This window comes from Augochlora pura, chromosome 7, assembly GCF_028453695.1.
Source record: "Augochlora pura isolate Apur16 chromosome 7, APUR_v2.2.1, whole genome shotgun sequence".
Taxonomy (NCBI): Eukaryota; Metazoa; Arthropoda; class Insecta; order Hymenoptera; family Halictidae; genus Augochlora; species Augochlora pura.
In genome coordinates, this window is record NC_135778.1 from 30,562,960 (window position 1) to 30,578,867 (window position 15,908).

Sequence of the window (15,908 nt, forward strand, 5' to 3'; positions counted from 1 at the left end):
GTTATCCTTGGCAGCGTCGCGCGCGCTAACTCAACTACTTGGCGCGAGACCCTAGCGCGTCTCATGATCAACGATGTATTAAGATGAAAAGAAAATTCTTATTTAACCCAAGGAAGACGGATCATTTTACAAACTATACTAACGATGATTCTAATAATCCTTACCTTTATTCATTAATTTTTCAAAACATGTTTTGAAAATCCTTCTCGTAGATTTATTATTCTATTTCTTATACCTAACAATACGACACTTTATCTAATATAATTTCTGTAAATTCAGTAAATAAAAAACGTTTTAAACATTGGGTAAAACTCGCCCGGTTACCGCATTCCTAGATTAATATCTACCCTTTATAATTGCTTCAGAGAATTTCGATTTCGCATAAACTAGCAGCAACATAATCACGAGATAGCCTGACTCGATTCCGAAGACAGCGCGTTCCTGAATTTATTAAATCGATGACACACATGTTACTTCATGCTTGACACGAAATCGGCGAAATCACCGCAAGTTCGACCGGCGTGGTGTTCCACCCAAAAATCTTATCTGCACACGTTAGACACGCTCCGATATGGATGAAACTCTCGGGAACTAAAGGTCAACTGTGCAACTATCGGTTGCGGTGCACCAACTGCACCTAGCCGAAGTGTCACGCTTTAAAAGAGTTTTCCGAACCGACAGCGATATCGCCGCGCAACTTAGAGCATTTTGGACAGTTACAAGTTTACCCGCTCACATCATTTCAATTTCACGATTCGAACTCTGTGTAAGGGATGAAATTCGAGGAATGTATTATATAAAATCGTAATTGGAATCATATTTCAATCAATATTCCTTCACGGAACAGAAAATGCAAAATATGCAGTGCCATCAGATCTGAGTAAAATAAAATATAATAAAACATTTAATTTCACAATTTAGCTTCAGATTACCAAAATGAACTCTTTTAGTTTGTTTTATATTATTAAAATAAAATATTTATTTCATGATTTATATTATTTCATGAGGTATTAAAAATATTTTATCTACAGAAATTTTATGTCCTGCTTGTAGCACATTTCACATATTTTTCATATAAATAATACCCAGCTCTGAGTGGCATATACAAAAACATTCTGTTTTTCCAAGCAAAATTAAAACAATCGCGTTGTTATTTTTATTTTGGTGGATACACATTTTTTGACGGAGTCGAACATGATTTTCGTAACCGACAGTCTTAATATAAACAATAAGATATTTTCTTATCTGTGAGAACTGTATTAAATATTTATTATCGTATCCCCTTATTAAGATCCATATAAAAAATGAAAAAATGATTTTAACAGTCGACGGCAAAGTAACTCTTGCTAAGGGCGAAAAATTATTTTGTAATTACAAAGTCGTTGATTATTGAATTGAGTATTAACATAGAAAAGTAGTAATAAAATAAATGAGTATTAATCCTTTGCGCTCGTATGTCTACTCTCAGCCACCAAAGCAATTTATTTATCTTTTTTCATCTTTTTTATTTTTACATAAAATTAAAACATATTATTGTGTTACATATGTCTAAACATTAAAACGGAGTTAATAAATTTTGTTTCTCCTTCTTTTATTATTGTTATCTTATTACTGTCCACTGAAAGAAAATTAATTACGACCAGCATGACTTATGTATAAATTTAATACGATCACAAAGGATTAATATGAAGTTGATGAAACGTTGCAAGAAGTGACAGAAGAAATACTAAAATCGCATTGTAGTTGTGAGAAATGTAAAAGATACATTTCTGGAGAATGAATGCGCAATCGTATTATGTCGTATTATGTCAATGTACGTTAAATATAGAATACATGTTCGCGGTCATTGAAGAGAGTATTTTTCCTATAATTATCTTTTGAAAGCTAAAGAAGACTTGCAAAATCGTCGCTTCAGAAGCTGCAAGAACGGCGTCAATGTCTGCGAATCCATTAGAAAACGATGCCGGACAGAAAACCAGCAGATGAGCGGATTAAGTGCATTAAAGGAAAGTCATTTGAGATCGGTTCAAAGGAAAAAAGAAACCTGCGCGTTCGAAAAGAAACATCAAAGTCCTTTTGGCTTCTGCTAAAAAGTACATCAGCTGAAGCATCGGCCAGTAAAAAAAGTAATTTGAACGGATTAATACAAAATTAATCGATTCTGCTATTGGAAATGGTAAAACGAATCACGTTTATCACGTGATGGGAAACATCGGTTCAAGGCGATGATTTGCTTGTATATAGTATGAGGGTGTATGACACCGTACAGTGTAAGTCCATAAGATCGAATCAATTGTATCATGGACTAGTACATTCCCCTCCAAAAGTATTTATTACACTTACAAGGTGAGATCATGCCCTGCGGGTCACCGATTTCAATGAAACTTTTGTTGGTGAATCCAGGCTGAAAATCATTCGAGTCATGTTCCAGCGTTTGCGTGAGTGGACATTATTTATAAAAATGTTAAATATTCAAGTTTCATAGGGCCGAATATTGTGTACAGATACCGAAAACGGGAAACGACTTCCACGATATTGGATTCACTAACATATTGGACCACAAATCCAGAGGTCGTGGATTCCATTCTTTTCCACGGCTATATTTTTTCTCTTTGTTTTTCACGGGGAATTAAATTTCTCTAAAAGTTATTTTATCACGGCCACGTCGCCGCGGTGTGCCGCGGGCGCTCCTTTGTTTTGGTTTGTATACTATTTGATGTGGATACTAATATAGAAAAAAATATGTAACCGCAAAAAAGAATGGAATCCACGAACTCTGAATTTGTGGTCTAATACGTTATCCACATAGCCAATCCAATATCGTATTCCAATATCTATACATAATGTTCGATCTGATGAAATTTAAACATTAAATAGTCCCATCAATAAGACCCAATCACATAAACGCACGAAGATGACGCAAATGATTTTGAGTCTGGATGGTCAAGAATATTTCAGTTGGTGACCCGAAGTCCGTGACCTCTACCTGTAAGAGAAAATTAAATAAATGTGAAAACCCGATCGAAAATTGTTATAAATTTTGTCATTTATTCCAAAATAAATTATAACAAACTATAAAAAGCACACACATATATATTTTTCTAGATTTGCTTTTCATCGATATATCAATCGGGTTTTTAAATTATTTTCTCAAGTGACCGCTTTAAGACGGAGTAGATTAGATTGTAATGGGATAACGAAATTGTTTTGAAAAATTAAAAGAAATCGATCTATGAGATCGTGGAATTTATAAGATTTAAAAGAAAAAGTTTAGATGCATTTTAAGATAAGTTGTGCGGTTATTTCAATGCAACTTAACTTAACTGAAAGTTGAAAGTGTCTCCTTTAAAACGCGGTAGATTAAGCTGAAATTGTATAAGTCCGCTCGCGTCGACGACCGCACGAACTACATTTTCTTACAAGAAAACGCGAACGGACTTATTACATAATATAAAGCTCTGAAGCCCAGACATAAATCCAGTATATATGTGGCATATTTAATAATAAAATTATATTATGTATTAATTAATATGATATTAATTAATTATAATAATGATAATATTTAATAATGAAATTGTTCAACGAGTACAATGCTTCTCTGACGTCATCGATTTGTAGCACAGGTTGCAGGAATAATGCTATTTCATTTGTTCAAAATACCAACAGAATTTAATTTTCTCTTTTAATATTTTATCTTAACCTTTCATTCACCATATACATTCTCATTCACACACTTATCTCATATACCTACTGATTAAAAACCGTTTCTACCGTCTACCCAACTCCCTCTATTACACCTAATATGCCTTTGATTTATCTTTCGTTTCTTACCCTAAAATCCTAATAAAGCTCTCTCCTTTGCCCTTTCTTTTCTCTTTCTCTCTAAGCTTGACCTTACCCAGCCATTCCTCCACCTTCTCGTTCTTTCTACCGCTTACTACCTTCTCGATCACCACTCCTCTTTCCGTTTCCCTGCAATCTCTTACAAGATGCTCCAATGTACCAAACTTCTCCCCACACAGGTCACGGTTTCTTTCTTCTTCTTTCTCCCAATACCTGTTCCATCTTTCCATATTTCCACATCTCGCTCTCGCTACTAATTTCTGGCATCCTCCTTTACCTTCCCTGCTCAGGTACTCTGAGAGATCCCAGATTCTTATTTTCTAGTACCGCGGGTTAAATTTGGACTGTGTCGCTTTGCGGAATTGCTTCTGCTGCTGCACCTCTACATCTCTATTTCTCAACCTTGAACCCACATCTTCCCCACCATCTCTCAACCGACTTATACCTTCTTGACTCCATCCGTTCCTGTTAAAATATTCCTCCCTTTCCATTCTGCTTTTGATTTTCAACTTTTCATTTCTCTCTTTTTCCTTCAAACACTCTGCAGCAATCCTTCTTTCACCACCTCTCTTCAAATTCTCCTCAAACCTTATAGCCCTATGCCCTGTACACACACTAACTTTCACTCTCTTTGTTTTCTCGAGCACTATGTAACTTGGCGTATTAACATCTAGGCCCAGCAGTGTCCACTTTATGTACCTTAATTGAACTCGCTCTACTGCTTCTCTCTCTCTCTCTGTGTACCCCCATAATTCCACTCCGAATAATAACACCCCCAGCACCAACATATCAAAGAGGAACATTCTCATTCGAAAATTATCTTTAAATATCCGTTCCCCAATGCTCCATGCCTAGTTTAACACTACATTTGCTCTCTTCGCTCTCTCTTGTATATGTCTATCCATATTGCCGTTCCTCTGGAATGTTATCCCCAGATAACAAAATTCCCGTATCACCTCTATCTCCTTTCGTTCCATTTCCATTGTGTTTCCTTGGTCTTGCCTCCCCCCTAACGGAATATCATCACTTTCGTTTTCTCCACATTCAGTCTCAATTCCTTTTTGTCCAGATAATTCTCCAATCTCTTAATCATACCTTTTAACTCCTCCTCTCTCCTCGCTACCAATACCACATCGTGTTAAAATGCCCTTACGTATCTGGTAAAATGCCCTTCTCTTCCACATCCTTCCCCAGTCTTTCAAATTTTATATGCTAGCACTTTCATTATCTTTTCTATTCTTCTATTGTTGTAAATTGTCCACACGTCCCACGTTTCATCCTCTATTTCAATCTTCACTTCCAACATACTGTTACGTGAGCGCAGTCTCGTCATGTTGAATGATAACGTCACGACTTTAATAACAACAGAACTCTTTATTCGGGAAAGGGGGGAACTTAATATTCGACCTTAATATTCGAACTTAATAATCTTCTTCTTCTTTACATTCTTCCGTGACAGTCCATCCTTCCCTTATTCCTACTGTTATACCCCCGCACGCCCTTCCCCTTCTTTTTTCTCTTTTTGCAAACTGGCATCTCTAGTCCCACCCTTTTGGCAAGATCTTTTTCAAGCTTTCCCACGTCTCCGTTAGAAATCACGCCCTACGAAATCATACCCCTCGACGAATTTCCAACATTCCCTATCCTTATTTCCTACTCCTGCAACATTCCACTATAGAAGTCTTCCCCTCAAGTGTTTAAAATCACTTCTGGATTTCGGTAATAACAATGTCTTCATTTTGTTACAATATTAAATTCCGAACTGCATCTTCATTGCACTTATTTCTGCGGGAAGAGTATAATGATCTGAATCGAGAATATTCGAGAGCAGACTTGATGAAAAATGGGACAATAATAATTTGCATTCATGGATGGCTGCATTATATGGACACCCTACTTATTGGAAGTAAATTGAAGGTTCGTTATTACTACGTCTCTTTTATTCACAATCGATTCTGTTCCATCGGCTCTATAAATAACTCCGATAAGGAAATCGCTTGGAGTAGGAAACAGTTCGTTGTCAAACGCGTAAACGCGGATAAAAATATTGAGCGAGTACTATGACATCAACTATAGATCGAAAATTGAAGAATTAATAATGCAGGGCGTCTCTGATAGAATACAGTAGCTCTGATACAAAGCATTACTTACTTTACCGGTAATAATACATGGAAATGCTTATGGGACAGATTATTTGGTTCAAAGGATCTAATGTTGTGCTGGAAATCATTTTTCTTTAAAGGACATAATTTTCGAGAATTCAAGATCACCGATGTTTTTTTAAATGGGATTATATATTTCTATCATTATATCACGATAACTAAGATCGAGACGAATCCAATGTCCTGTAAAAACATTTTGAGTACTGATAAATTAAACTAGGAACATTTAGAAATGAACACGAGCAAAATTATTTCCATTGATTTCTGCACACCATTTAATTCGGATTTTTATACAAGTTGCAGTGGATATCGGCAAAATAGTTAAAATGGCGACATGCAATGTGCAGCTCAACCGGCTTCAAGTCACGTGAAGGTTATGTTACAGTAACTTGTTAGATTTGTCTTCAACTATCGTCATACAATGATAGAAATATATAATCCCATTAGAAAAAATATCGATGACCTTGAAATATAGAAAAATATTACCTTTAAAGAACGACTTCCGGGACTACATGTGTTTCTTTGAACCAAAGAATTTGTTTCTAAAGCATTTCGACGTATTATTACCGACAATTATTAGTGAGACACCCTGTGTATCGATGGTAAGAGCACTGTGCACGAATATAAAAGTGATTCTTATTCATCACTTATGTTTGGTGAAATTGAATTTTAAAAAAGCCGATTTTTCAAACTTCGATACGAAAGTAGAAGTTGGTGGAATTATTCCATGGATGGAAATGAAACTGGCAAGAAATGATCCATAATTTTGGCTCTACAAAATTAATTTTTCAAGGAAAAAAGTGCTTAGTACAGACCGATAATTTTCAATTCGGCAGAAAAACGATGCAACCTAATAAAATAAATAATGGACTGCCTGTTTTACGAAACGGAACAAATGCTGGGAAATTCGGGGATTTGTAATGTGCAAACAAGTTAAAAAATTATAAAGCGATAAAATAAATTCTTTTCAATTATCCATACGCTACATCATATCATATGTAACTTTCATAAAAATCCATGATGTCGAAAAATTAAAACAATTCGGCTTGAATTGATCCATTATCAAAAATAAGTATTTATACGAACTCATTTACCATTTTTCTTAGTAAAAATTAATGTTTTAATTACAAGGATACTCGCGATAGAACTAAACTTCTCAGTAAATATTAAAAACGAATTAACTCAGCTGAGAATATAGTCAGTAAAGTAATTATTTCGTAGTAATTGTTGCATTATTCTAACATCTACGACGGTATGCTTCGTTCGGTTAATCGAGGACCCGCTGTGCTTAAGTATGAGGCATTCGAAGTTTCAACCATCTCCGCAACCGATAAATTTCGCGCCTCGTCCACTAGACTTCGAAATCTATCTTCGTTTACCTCGAATGAACGTTCGAAACTTCCTTTATGAGAACGATCGAAACCACTTTATACGCGTGTGGAACTATAAAACACCGCCACCACTGGCGTAAACTTCGTTTGCAATAGTTGTCAAAAAGGAATTTGTGTGTCACTTAAAATTTGTCACATTGTAAGACAGTTACTCAACTGATACATTTTATAAACTCTGCCAGCTGGCGATGTTGCAAATGTTACAAACATTTCGCTACATGTATGTATGTATCCTATCGCAGACATCATAGTTTCCTTCTTTCTATTTTATTGGATTTTCGAAGTTATAAAATCGCTGTTTTCAGTGTAATAATATTTAAAATTATGTAACGTATACCTGCATAACAGTGTACAGGGTGTCCTATTTAAAGTAACGCACACAATTATCTCTTAACACGGTGAGCGCGACGCGTCAGTCAAATATCGGTTGACACTAATTTCTGACCAATTTTGAAAATTCATTTTTATAGCAATATATTTGAACAAACTGAATTTGACTACAATGTTTCGGGTGGGAAAGAGTTCTAGTGCCACCCCCTGAGATAAAAATTAACTTTCTAGTATCGCTTTAATTAATTGAATTGCTTTAACTATGTGGGAATTTTAGTGGCTGATTGTCGACGCTAGACAATCATTTGACACATTTTTCTAAACAAACTGTAGTTTAGGAAATAATTGAGTGCGTTACTTCAAGTGCAGCAACCTGTATTATATTGTACATACATATAATTTAAACGTTATCATCAGGCAACAGATCCTTATGCAAAATAAAATTGTTTTAATTCATTGTAAAAAAACTGAAATGAATTGAAAATGTCTTCTTTTTCTTTAATTATTATAATAAGTTGAAAACAATGTAGCAATATTCTCGAATTTTTCTAATGACTTTACAATTTTATATTTAACCTTATACATTTTTGTCATAAATCATAAAATCCGTAATTATCTAGATATTACATTAAAATGAGCAATTTTTTTATAATAATTCATAATATATAGGATGTCTTATGTAAGTTGAGATTGTAAAAAATCTTGGAGACACATAATTAGAAAAAAAATAAACGGACACATATCCTTTAGTATTTCGAAGATCATATAGTGCTACTACTTTATGCGCAGTCATTTTCAAGGTTATGTCAAGGTCATCTTATATGTTTTATCACAAACCTATATTCATTATATCGGGATCATGTTTTACATAGTAAATTACACAATTTTGTTTGAAACATCTTTTTATGATATGATATCCATAAATGAAAAAAAGTGAACATGAGAAATCAGCTAAATATTTGAAAAATATTGAGCTTACAAAGAAATGTTTAAAAGAGAGGTTATATATTTTGTTATGTGCAATATGATTTCGAAATAAGAAATATAGGTTTATGATAATAGAACGAAAGATGAGCTTGATAAAAGGATCACACATTCAAATACTAATAGTGCCATTTGACTTCCCAATACAAATACTAAAGGACGCGTGCCAGTTTGTTTTTCCTTAACACAAATTCGTTCGCATGACGAATAATTGCTCTCATTGCAAAGTCATTTCGCAAACAATCATTAATAGCCACATGACGAAAATTCGTCATTCATATATTACAGAAAACGATCGACTCTTGTTCTTTTAATTCTAAATAAATGAAATTCTAATTCTTACCAAACAGAGATAATTTCAATAAAGACTAAATTATTATTTATATAAACATAAATGCATTGAAATAGTGATAAAAGGAAAGACAAAACATCCTTTGAAATATTGCAAAGTTTGTAAACAATTGGACATATCATTTCTACAGATAGTGTCAAAAAATGTCAGTATTTCGTAAATGCCGGTGGAAAAAGTAGCCGAAGGAACATGTGTTAAGAAACCCGCGTCTACGATCTTTTACAATCTCAACTTCAACAGGATATCCTATACGACGAAGCACTGTTCCAAAATCGTGTACAAGAGTGGTAGTCTCGTGACAAGAATCTTACGATGACAAGGAAACATCTCGCGCGTCTCATGGTCCGTCGATTCAGCCGGCAAAGCTCGAACGGAGGTGTTATCCGGTTACCTATGGGAATCCCCGGTATAAAAGCCTTGGTTGTCTGGCGACAAGAAAACTCAGCCTCGGCCTCGGCGGAGACCGTGCTTGCCTCTATTTTTCACAACGAGAGCCCACGCTGGATTTCGCACCCTATCGCGTTTAGCAGCGCGAGCTCTCGAGCTTTTGTGCGCCGCGAGTGCGTCGCTCACCGTTCAATGGTCCCTGCACCTTTTCCCGTTGAAAGCCGTCACGCCGCGACGATATATGCTAATGTCGCCAATGCTATTATGCAAACCGTTCGAATAGGCGAGCTGCTGTTTCGAAAAGCGACGACTCCCACGACGGTTCTTTCCGATCCCACTGGCCCGCACAAAGGGAACGTATTGAGCCGCGGCCAAGCTAAACTGTTTGCTTGCGTCTATCCGACACCACGCTGATCGATTCGACTTTTTCGAAGACTCTCGATTTTATTAGCTGAACACCAGCTCTGGGTTCCCAGCGTATCAAAAACTAAACGTTTGGGGAATACAGCTCTCACAGTGAAAAATTAATCTTTTATTCAATTATACAGGCGACCCTCGACTTTCGCACATTTGAAAAAATTGAATTTTATAAGCCTTTGCGGTCGAATGTTCCCTCTGAGCGGACATCGCGAGTCAAGCAGGCTACATTGTAATTGGATGCCGCCTCTCAGGGGACATCTGATTTTAGCCATTGAATTACAATGTTGTACCAATCAAGAGATCAAGACTTTGACAATCAACACTTTGCCGTTCGCACGTCTCCCAAAAATTTCTTCGCTTGGCACCCGGCAGCACTGATTCAGATGGTCTCACTTGTCGCCTTTATCGGGAAAGACTATGGTGAAATTATAAGTTGTCAAGTTTTACTAATCTCATCGTTAGTTCTCATGAGTTTTCAATCCTATCCACCTATTTTCATGAAATATCGAAGATGTACATATGTAGATAAATATAAAAATTGTTTGCCTTATATATATATTTGCGCATTACACCACTGTAGTGTCGCCGGCTGTCAAGTGGTACTTTGCGCGTTACACCATTGCGGTGACGCCCGACAGCATAGTGTTAAAAATATGAATGAAGCGTTTATGCATTTAGACAAATTTTTAACTGTTATGGAAGAATGCGATACCAATGGAGAACGTGTATTTGAAGTACTTAAAACAATACAAAAAACACTGCGAGTCATAGAAATCTTTATCACGAAAAGAAAAAAAGGCGGTACTTAACTAACTCTTGACAAGTTTATAAAGAAAACACCCGGAAGCTAAATAAATAAATAAATACTTTAAAACACCATTTCTGGTGCATATCTTTTTACATCCCTGTACTTTCGAACAATTAACATTCGCGCACGCTTCCAGGAACTAGTTATGTATGAAAGTCGGGGACTTATTGTATTCACTTTTGTACATTCAAAATCAATTCTTTTGTAGATCATTGTTGCACTTCAGATTAAACCTTTGATAGATTATATGCAGTGGTGTGGATAATTATAGACTCAAAGTAATTTTCACATCTTCAGTGATATTTAAACAAAGACGTAACAATATACCATACTTGGTGTAATTTTATATTATAAACAATAGAAAATAGAGATATACAAATGTAGCTCTCTTTTGGTTTTTGTTTAAATGTCAGTAAAATGTAGAAGTTTTGATTATGTAATTATTCACAACACTGCAAACTAAGACACCCTGTTTATGACACTATATTTTAAGAAAAGAACTTAACGAAATATCATGCTTATATGTTTCTATATTAGAAATAATATAAAATAGAAGTATACAAAAACTGACGTTTTGGGAAGTTTTCATTTTTATATCAGAAACAATGTAAAACTTAATTTGCAAAACGGTTTGTCTGATTTATAAGGCAATACATCTGATCTACAGGATGATTAAATTGGAGTGAAAAACCTGTGCAATGGAACTTTGCTTATCCGAACCTACGATTATTTATTACACAAATACGTTCTATATACAGTGTGAGTCATTAAAAAGACTTTTACTTTAAATTTTCTTGTACACTACATGTTGTATATAAAAATGTTCTGAATAACAGTTATTTGGTACAAACAGTAACATTGTTGTCAAAATATAATAGTTACTTGATGAAGTATGAAACATTTACACAAGTATCACTCGTACAGCTTATTCGTCCATATGCTTGCATTGAATGTAAAATAGGCAATATTTTGAACAATTCTTGCATTCAAAATCGATTATAGAATACCTCGATAAACATTAATTTCTGAACTCTTGCTCTTTAATCATTTTTCATACAGTATTTGCTAGATTTGCAAGTAGCGTTATTATATGTTACATAGTACAGTTTAAAAAACTTACAGTGGCTCTTCCGTTTTCATAAAAAAGGAAAATGGCACAAAATTAATTGTTACCGTGAATGCTTCTTTTTATACCAAATAACTTCTGTTCAAACATTTTTCAAAGGTAATTCACAATTAAGGCAAAAGAGTTAAATGCCTTACTCTGTATATAGATTGTAAAGAACTGTTTGACCTTGGGTATCATATGTGTATTTTGTATCGTCAGATTGGTGGAAATCTATGAAAAATTGTTTTCGCAAAATGGACTAGAAGCATGATTTCCCATGTAGAATGTTTGAACTGTATAGTATCCGTCTCTCTATAAGGGCAAACTATTCCAAAAATTTTATTGGTTTATCGCAAAAATTGATGAGAAAAGAATGTAAAATATTACGATCAGCTTTACGTTATTTTATTTTTTATCGAGCTACGAAGTTCGTTTTCAATTTTTTAAACGAGGTGCTTAAAATTTCTAACCGAATGCGGATAAAACACTAAATTCTATATAAATAAGTATTACATCAAATAGGTCCCGAAACCACATAAATCATGTTGTATTAAAAATTAGATTATAATTATAATTGTAAATTATAAAAATTACAAATTATATTGTATTAGAAAAGACTGATGACTAATGTAATTGCTACCACTCATGAGCAGCCGACTGTTAATGATTTATTTTACATCTCAATAGTTATTTATTATAGATCGTATCTAATGTAATACTTTTTCACGTAGAATTCAACGTTTTATCCGAATTCGGGAAGGAATGTAAACTATTTCGTTTAAAAAATGGAAGGTGTTGGTAAAAAATCAAAATAACACAAAACTGATTAAAATACAATTTGTCTTACTGTAAAGTTACCATGTAACTTTCATCTGTTTTCAAAATTGCAAAATTGTCGCGAGGTATGATTTCTAATGTCAAATGTTTGAATTGTGAAGTATCCTTCTCTTGACGAGGTTAAAATGTCTCGAAGATTTTAAGGATTTATCACAAAATTTGATAAGAAAAGTCGAAATAGTGATAATATTAAGCAAATTCAAGATATGTTTAATTTTCTATGTTATTCTATGTAATTTTCAATCGTGACCACAATGTCTGTTAATGTCCTCGTTATGAATTTTAAAGATCCAAATTATATCAACAACTTAGTAGCTTAAAACTGTTTTTACCAACCACCATGTCTGTTTTGTTTGTAAAATCTTATACCGAAGCATGCGCTTGTATTTTATTATTCTTGAAAACAAGTAATATAAATGTATAAATAACCCGTGAACTACTGTTTAAAATGCATTATTAAGTACACTCATTTTACTATATAGTGAATACATTTGAGATTTGAAAGTTCATAATAATCAAAAGAAGAAATCCTGTACCGATTGAATGGTACGCTGGAAAAGAAGGTTGAGAACCACTGCCGTGGACTATTCCGATCTATGTTGATAAACAGTCGAACGTTGTGTCGCTAGACGTCTCGAGTTACCCTATTGCTACTCGTGCATTTCAACAATAGAATAACAAATACCGCGCGAGGATTAACCAAAACGTATAAAAAGATTAGACTTTACTTTACTAGTCTAGATATATTTGACTCTTTTATGTAGATTCCTATAAATTTTTTCGAGATAATACAAAGTATTACAGTTTCAAAGTGCGCAAATCATTGGTTCTGAAGTTATACGCGTTCAAAGTTAACCCAAACCTAACCTAACTCATAAAATAAAGATTGATCCACTACAGTACGGAGCATTCGAAGTGTAATATAATATCAAAATGACAACTAATACCAAATGATTACTCATCCATGCTTGTACTGTCAACTAGCAGCTTTTGTGAGAAATATATTTAATGTTTGCGTCTCCATTTAGCGGCGTCATTCATGAAACCACGTCTCCGAACAGAGTACAACATGCCATCGTAGAACCGCGCTAACAGGCCAAAAACGCTTGAAATTTCTCTACTTTGAAAATGTATAACACTTGAGCTAATGATTTGCGCACTTCGGAACTTGAATATTTTGCGTAGTCTCGACAAAATTTATGGGAATCTACAGAAAGTATAATAATAAAATAAAATAGCTAATAAAGGAGTCCGAAATTTCTGGGCCCTTAAATTAAAGATCAGCCTATGAGAATGTAATTAAATTGTCAGAAACAAAACAGTCAAACAACAATACTTTTACATGGGATCCACTTGTACCCAAGCCCCGCCATCCGAGTATTAATCCAAAACAGTGCGAATAAGACGATATATCTCTGCTCGAAGAAGTTCATTCTCGCTTAAAACGGCGACAAGAAGAACAATTTCATACGATCCTCGAAGAAACCCTTACCACTCGAGGATCTCCAACCGCGGCAGAGGACTGCGCTTAATGATCTACGATCGCAAAAAGCCTGGCCACGCCTCGGGACAATACATCACCGTAGCGTGGCGGTCGGAGGAGAACCTCTAAAAAAGCTCGTCAGCGTAGACTACACGGTGGCATACTCACACAGTGAAATGATAGACGAAGCAGATCCAACCACCGGGATGTTCGAGGAACACGTAGAGTCTCTCTTGGAAGGTCTTGCCCTTCTTGTGATGGAACAGGTACTTGGCCTTGAAGGCCTGGTCGATGGGCAAGTAGATAGGGTAGTAAGGGTCTGGCACGCCGGCTTGGTTCAGGCTGGCCGGCTCCATCTCCGCAGCGTTCATCTCGCTGTCAATGATGTCGTCCTTGCTCTTCTTCCGGCGGTATTTCCGCTTCATCGGCGTGGGCACCCTCTTGTGATGGCCCTCGCCAAACCGCGGCGACCGGAACCGCCTTAGGAAGGTAAACCGGCGGGTGGGCGACACCGGCTCTTCCATCTGGCCGCCGTTGTCCTCGGTGTCCTCCGTTTCGCTGCCAGGCGTCTTCAAGGCCGCATCCTCCGACTCGAGACAGTGCTCCGCCACCAGCTCGTCTTCGCTGCCCTGCAGGGCAGCGTAGGCGGCCGCGGCGCTAGACCGCTTCTCCGTCAGCCGAGAGCATTGGTCCTTGCTTCGTGGAAGACTCTCGAGGTTCTCACCTAAGTGCACACCGTCGCACCACATTGCCGAGAGCATTCCAAACCGATCAACAAGCCGTTCCTCTCGAGCGTACTATTTTTCTCTGAGTCTAGCGTCATAAGCTATCGTGGATTAGGATACAGGAGCCAATTACTGTGTCCTGTTGTTCGCGGACTTCTGGACTATTCGATTAATAATTCCTAACTTTTAGATTGCCGGCGTGATGCCGTATGGAGTCAATGATATCGTATTTTGAAGAATAGGGTAAGTGTGTCAATTACTGTTCCCATTAATGAGACGTCCGAAATTTCCGACTTTAATTGATGGTTTACACGCATATTGATGTCTTTTATATAAATACGAATTTTTGCATAAATACGGAGTCAAGTGGTATTTGTAAACAGCATGAAATATTTAACAAAATATATGTATGTAAGAGTTCTTGAGCAAGATAATATTTCGTTAAAGGGACGAAGTGTTAATTACTGCGGGTCAGATACCGAGTCTGCCTTAGTTACTGTGTATCAATTTCGGTACATTGAATTGGTTACTCTGTATCTAAATTTATTTCTATATGTATACTAACGTGATTATTGTGGTCAGTTCTAAGTAAATAATCTTATAAAAAAACAGTAAAACGTATGAAATATTTCCTATTTAACATAATTTATTATACAGGATAAGCCTTGTAACGTGACGACATCGAATAAAATAATAACTCACAGAAAGATGGTGATAGAAACTGCAATCAGCTTTATGTTACTTTGTTTTTTTATCGGGCTACTAAGATCGTCTTCAATTTTTTAAATGAGATGTTTAAAATTTCTAACCGAATTCGGATAAATGATCAAATTCTATATAAATAAATAGTACACCAAAAAGGGTCTAGAACCACATAAGTCATGCTTGAATGTATTACATGTATTAAAAATTAAATTATAATTGTAATTATAAATCATAAAAATTACAGATTATGTTATATTAGAAAAGACTGTTAACTAACGTAATGATTTAGTTTACATCTCAGTTGCAATTTATTTTAAAACCTGTTTTATATAACCATTTTTCACGTAGAATTTAACGTTTTGTCTGAATTCTT

At 35.4% G+C, this 15,908-nt stretch overlaps 1 protein-coding gene across 1 annotated transcript in view; it reads right to left on the reverse strand.

Annotated features, from left to right (window-relative positions):
• Kcnq (KCNQ potassium channel) overlaps positions 1–15,908 on the reverse strand; it is a 168,012-nt gene that overhangs the window by 132,747 nt on the left and 19,357 nt on the right. Inside the window, exon 2 of the mRNA XM_078184615.1 lies at positions 14,274–14,829. Coding sequence (XP_078040741.1) covers positions 14,274–14,829 — 556 coding nt within the window. The remainder of the gene's footprint in view (positions 1–14,273; positions 14,830–15,908) is intronic.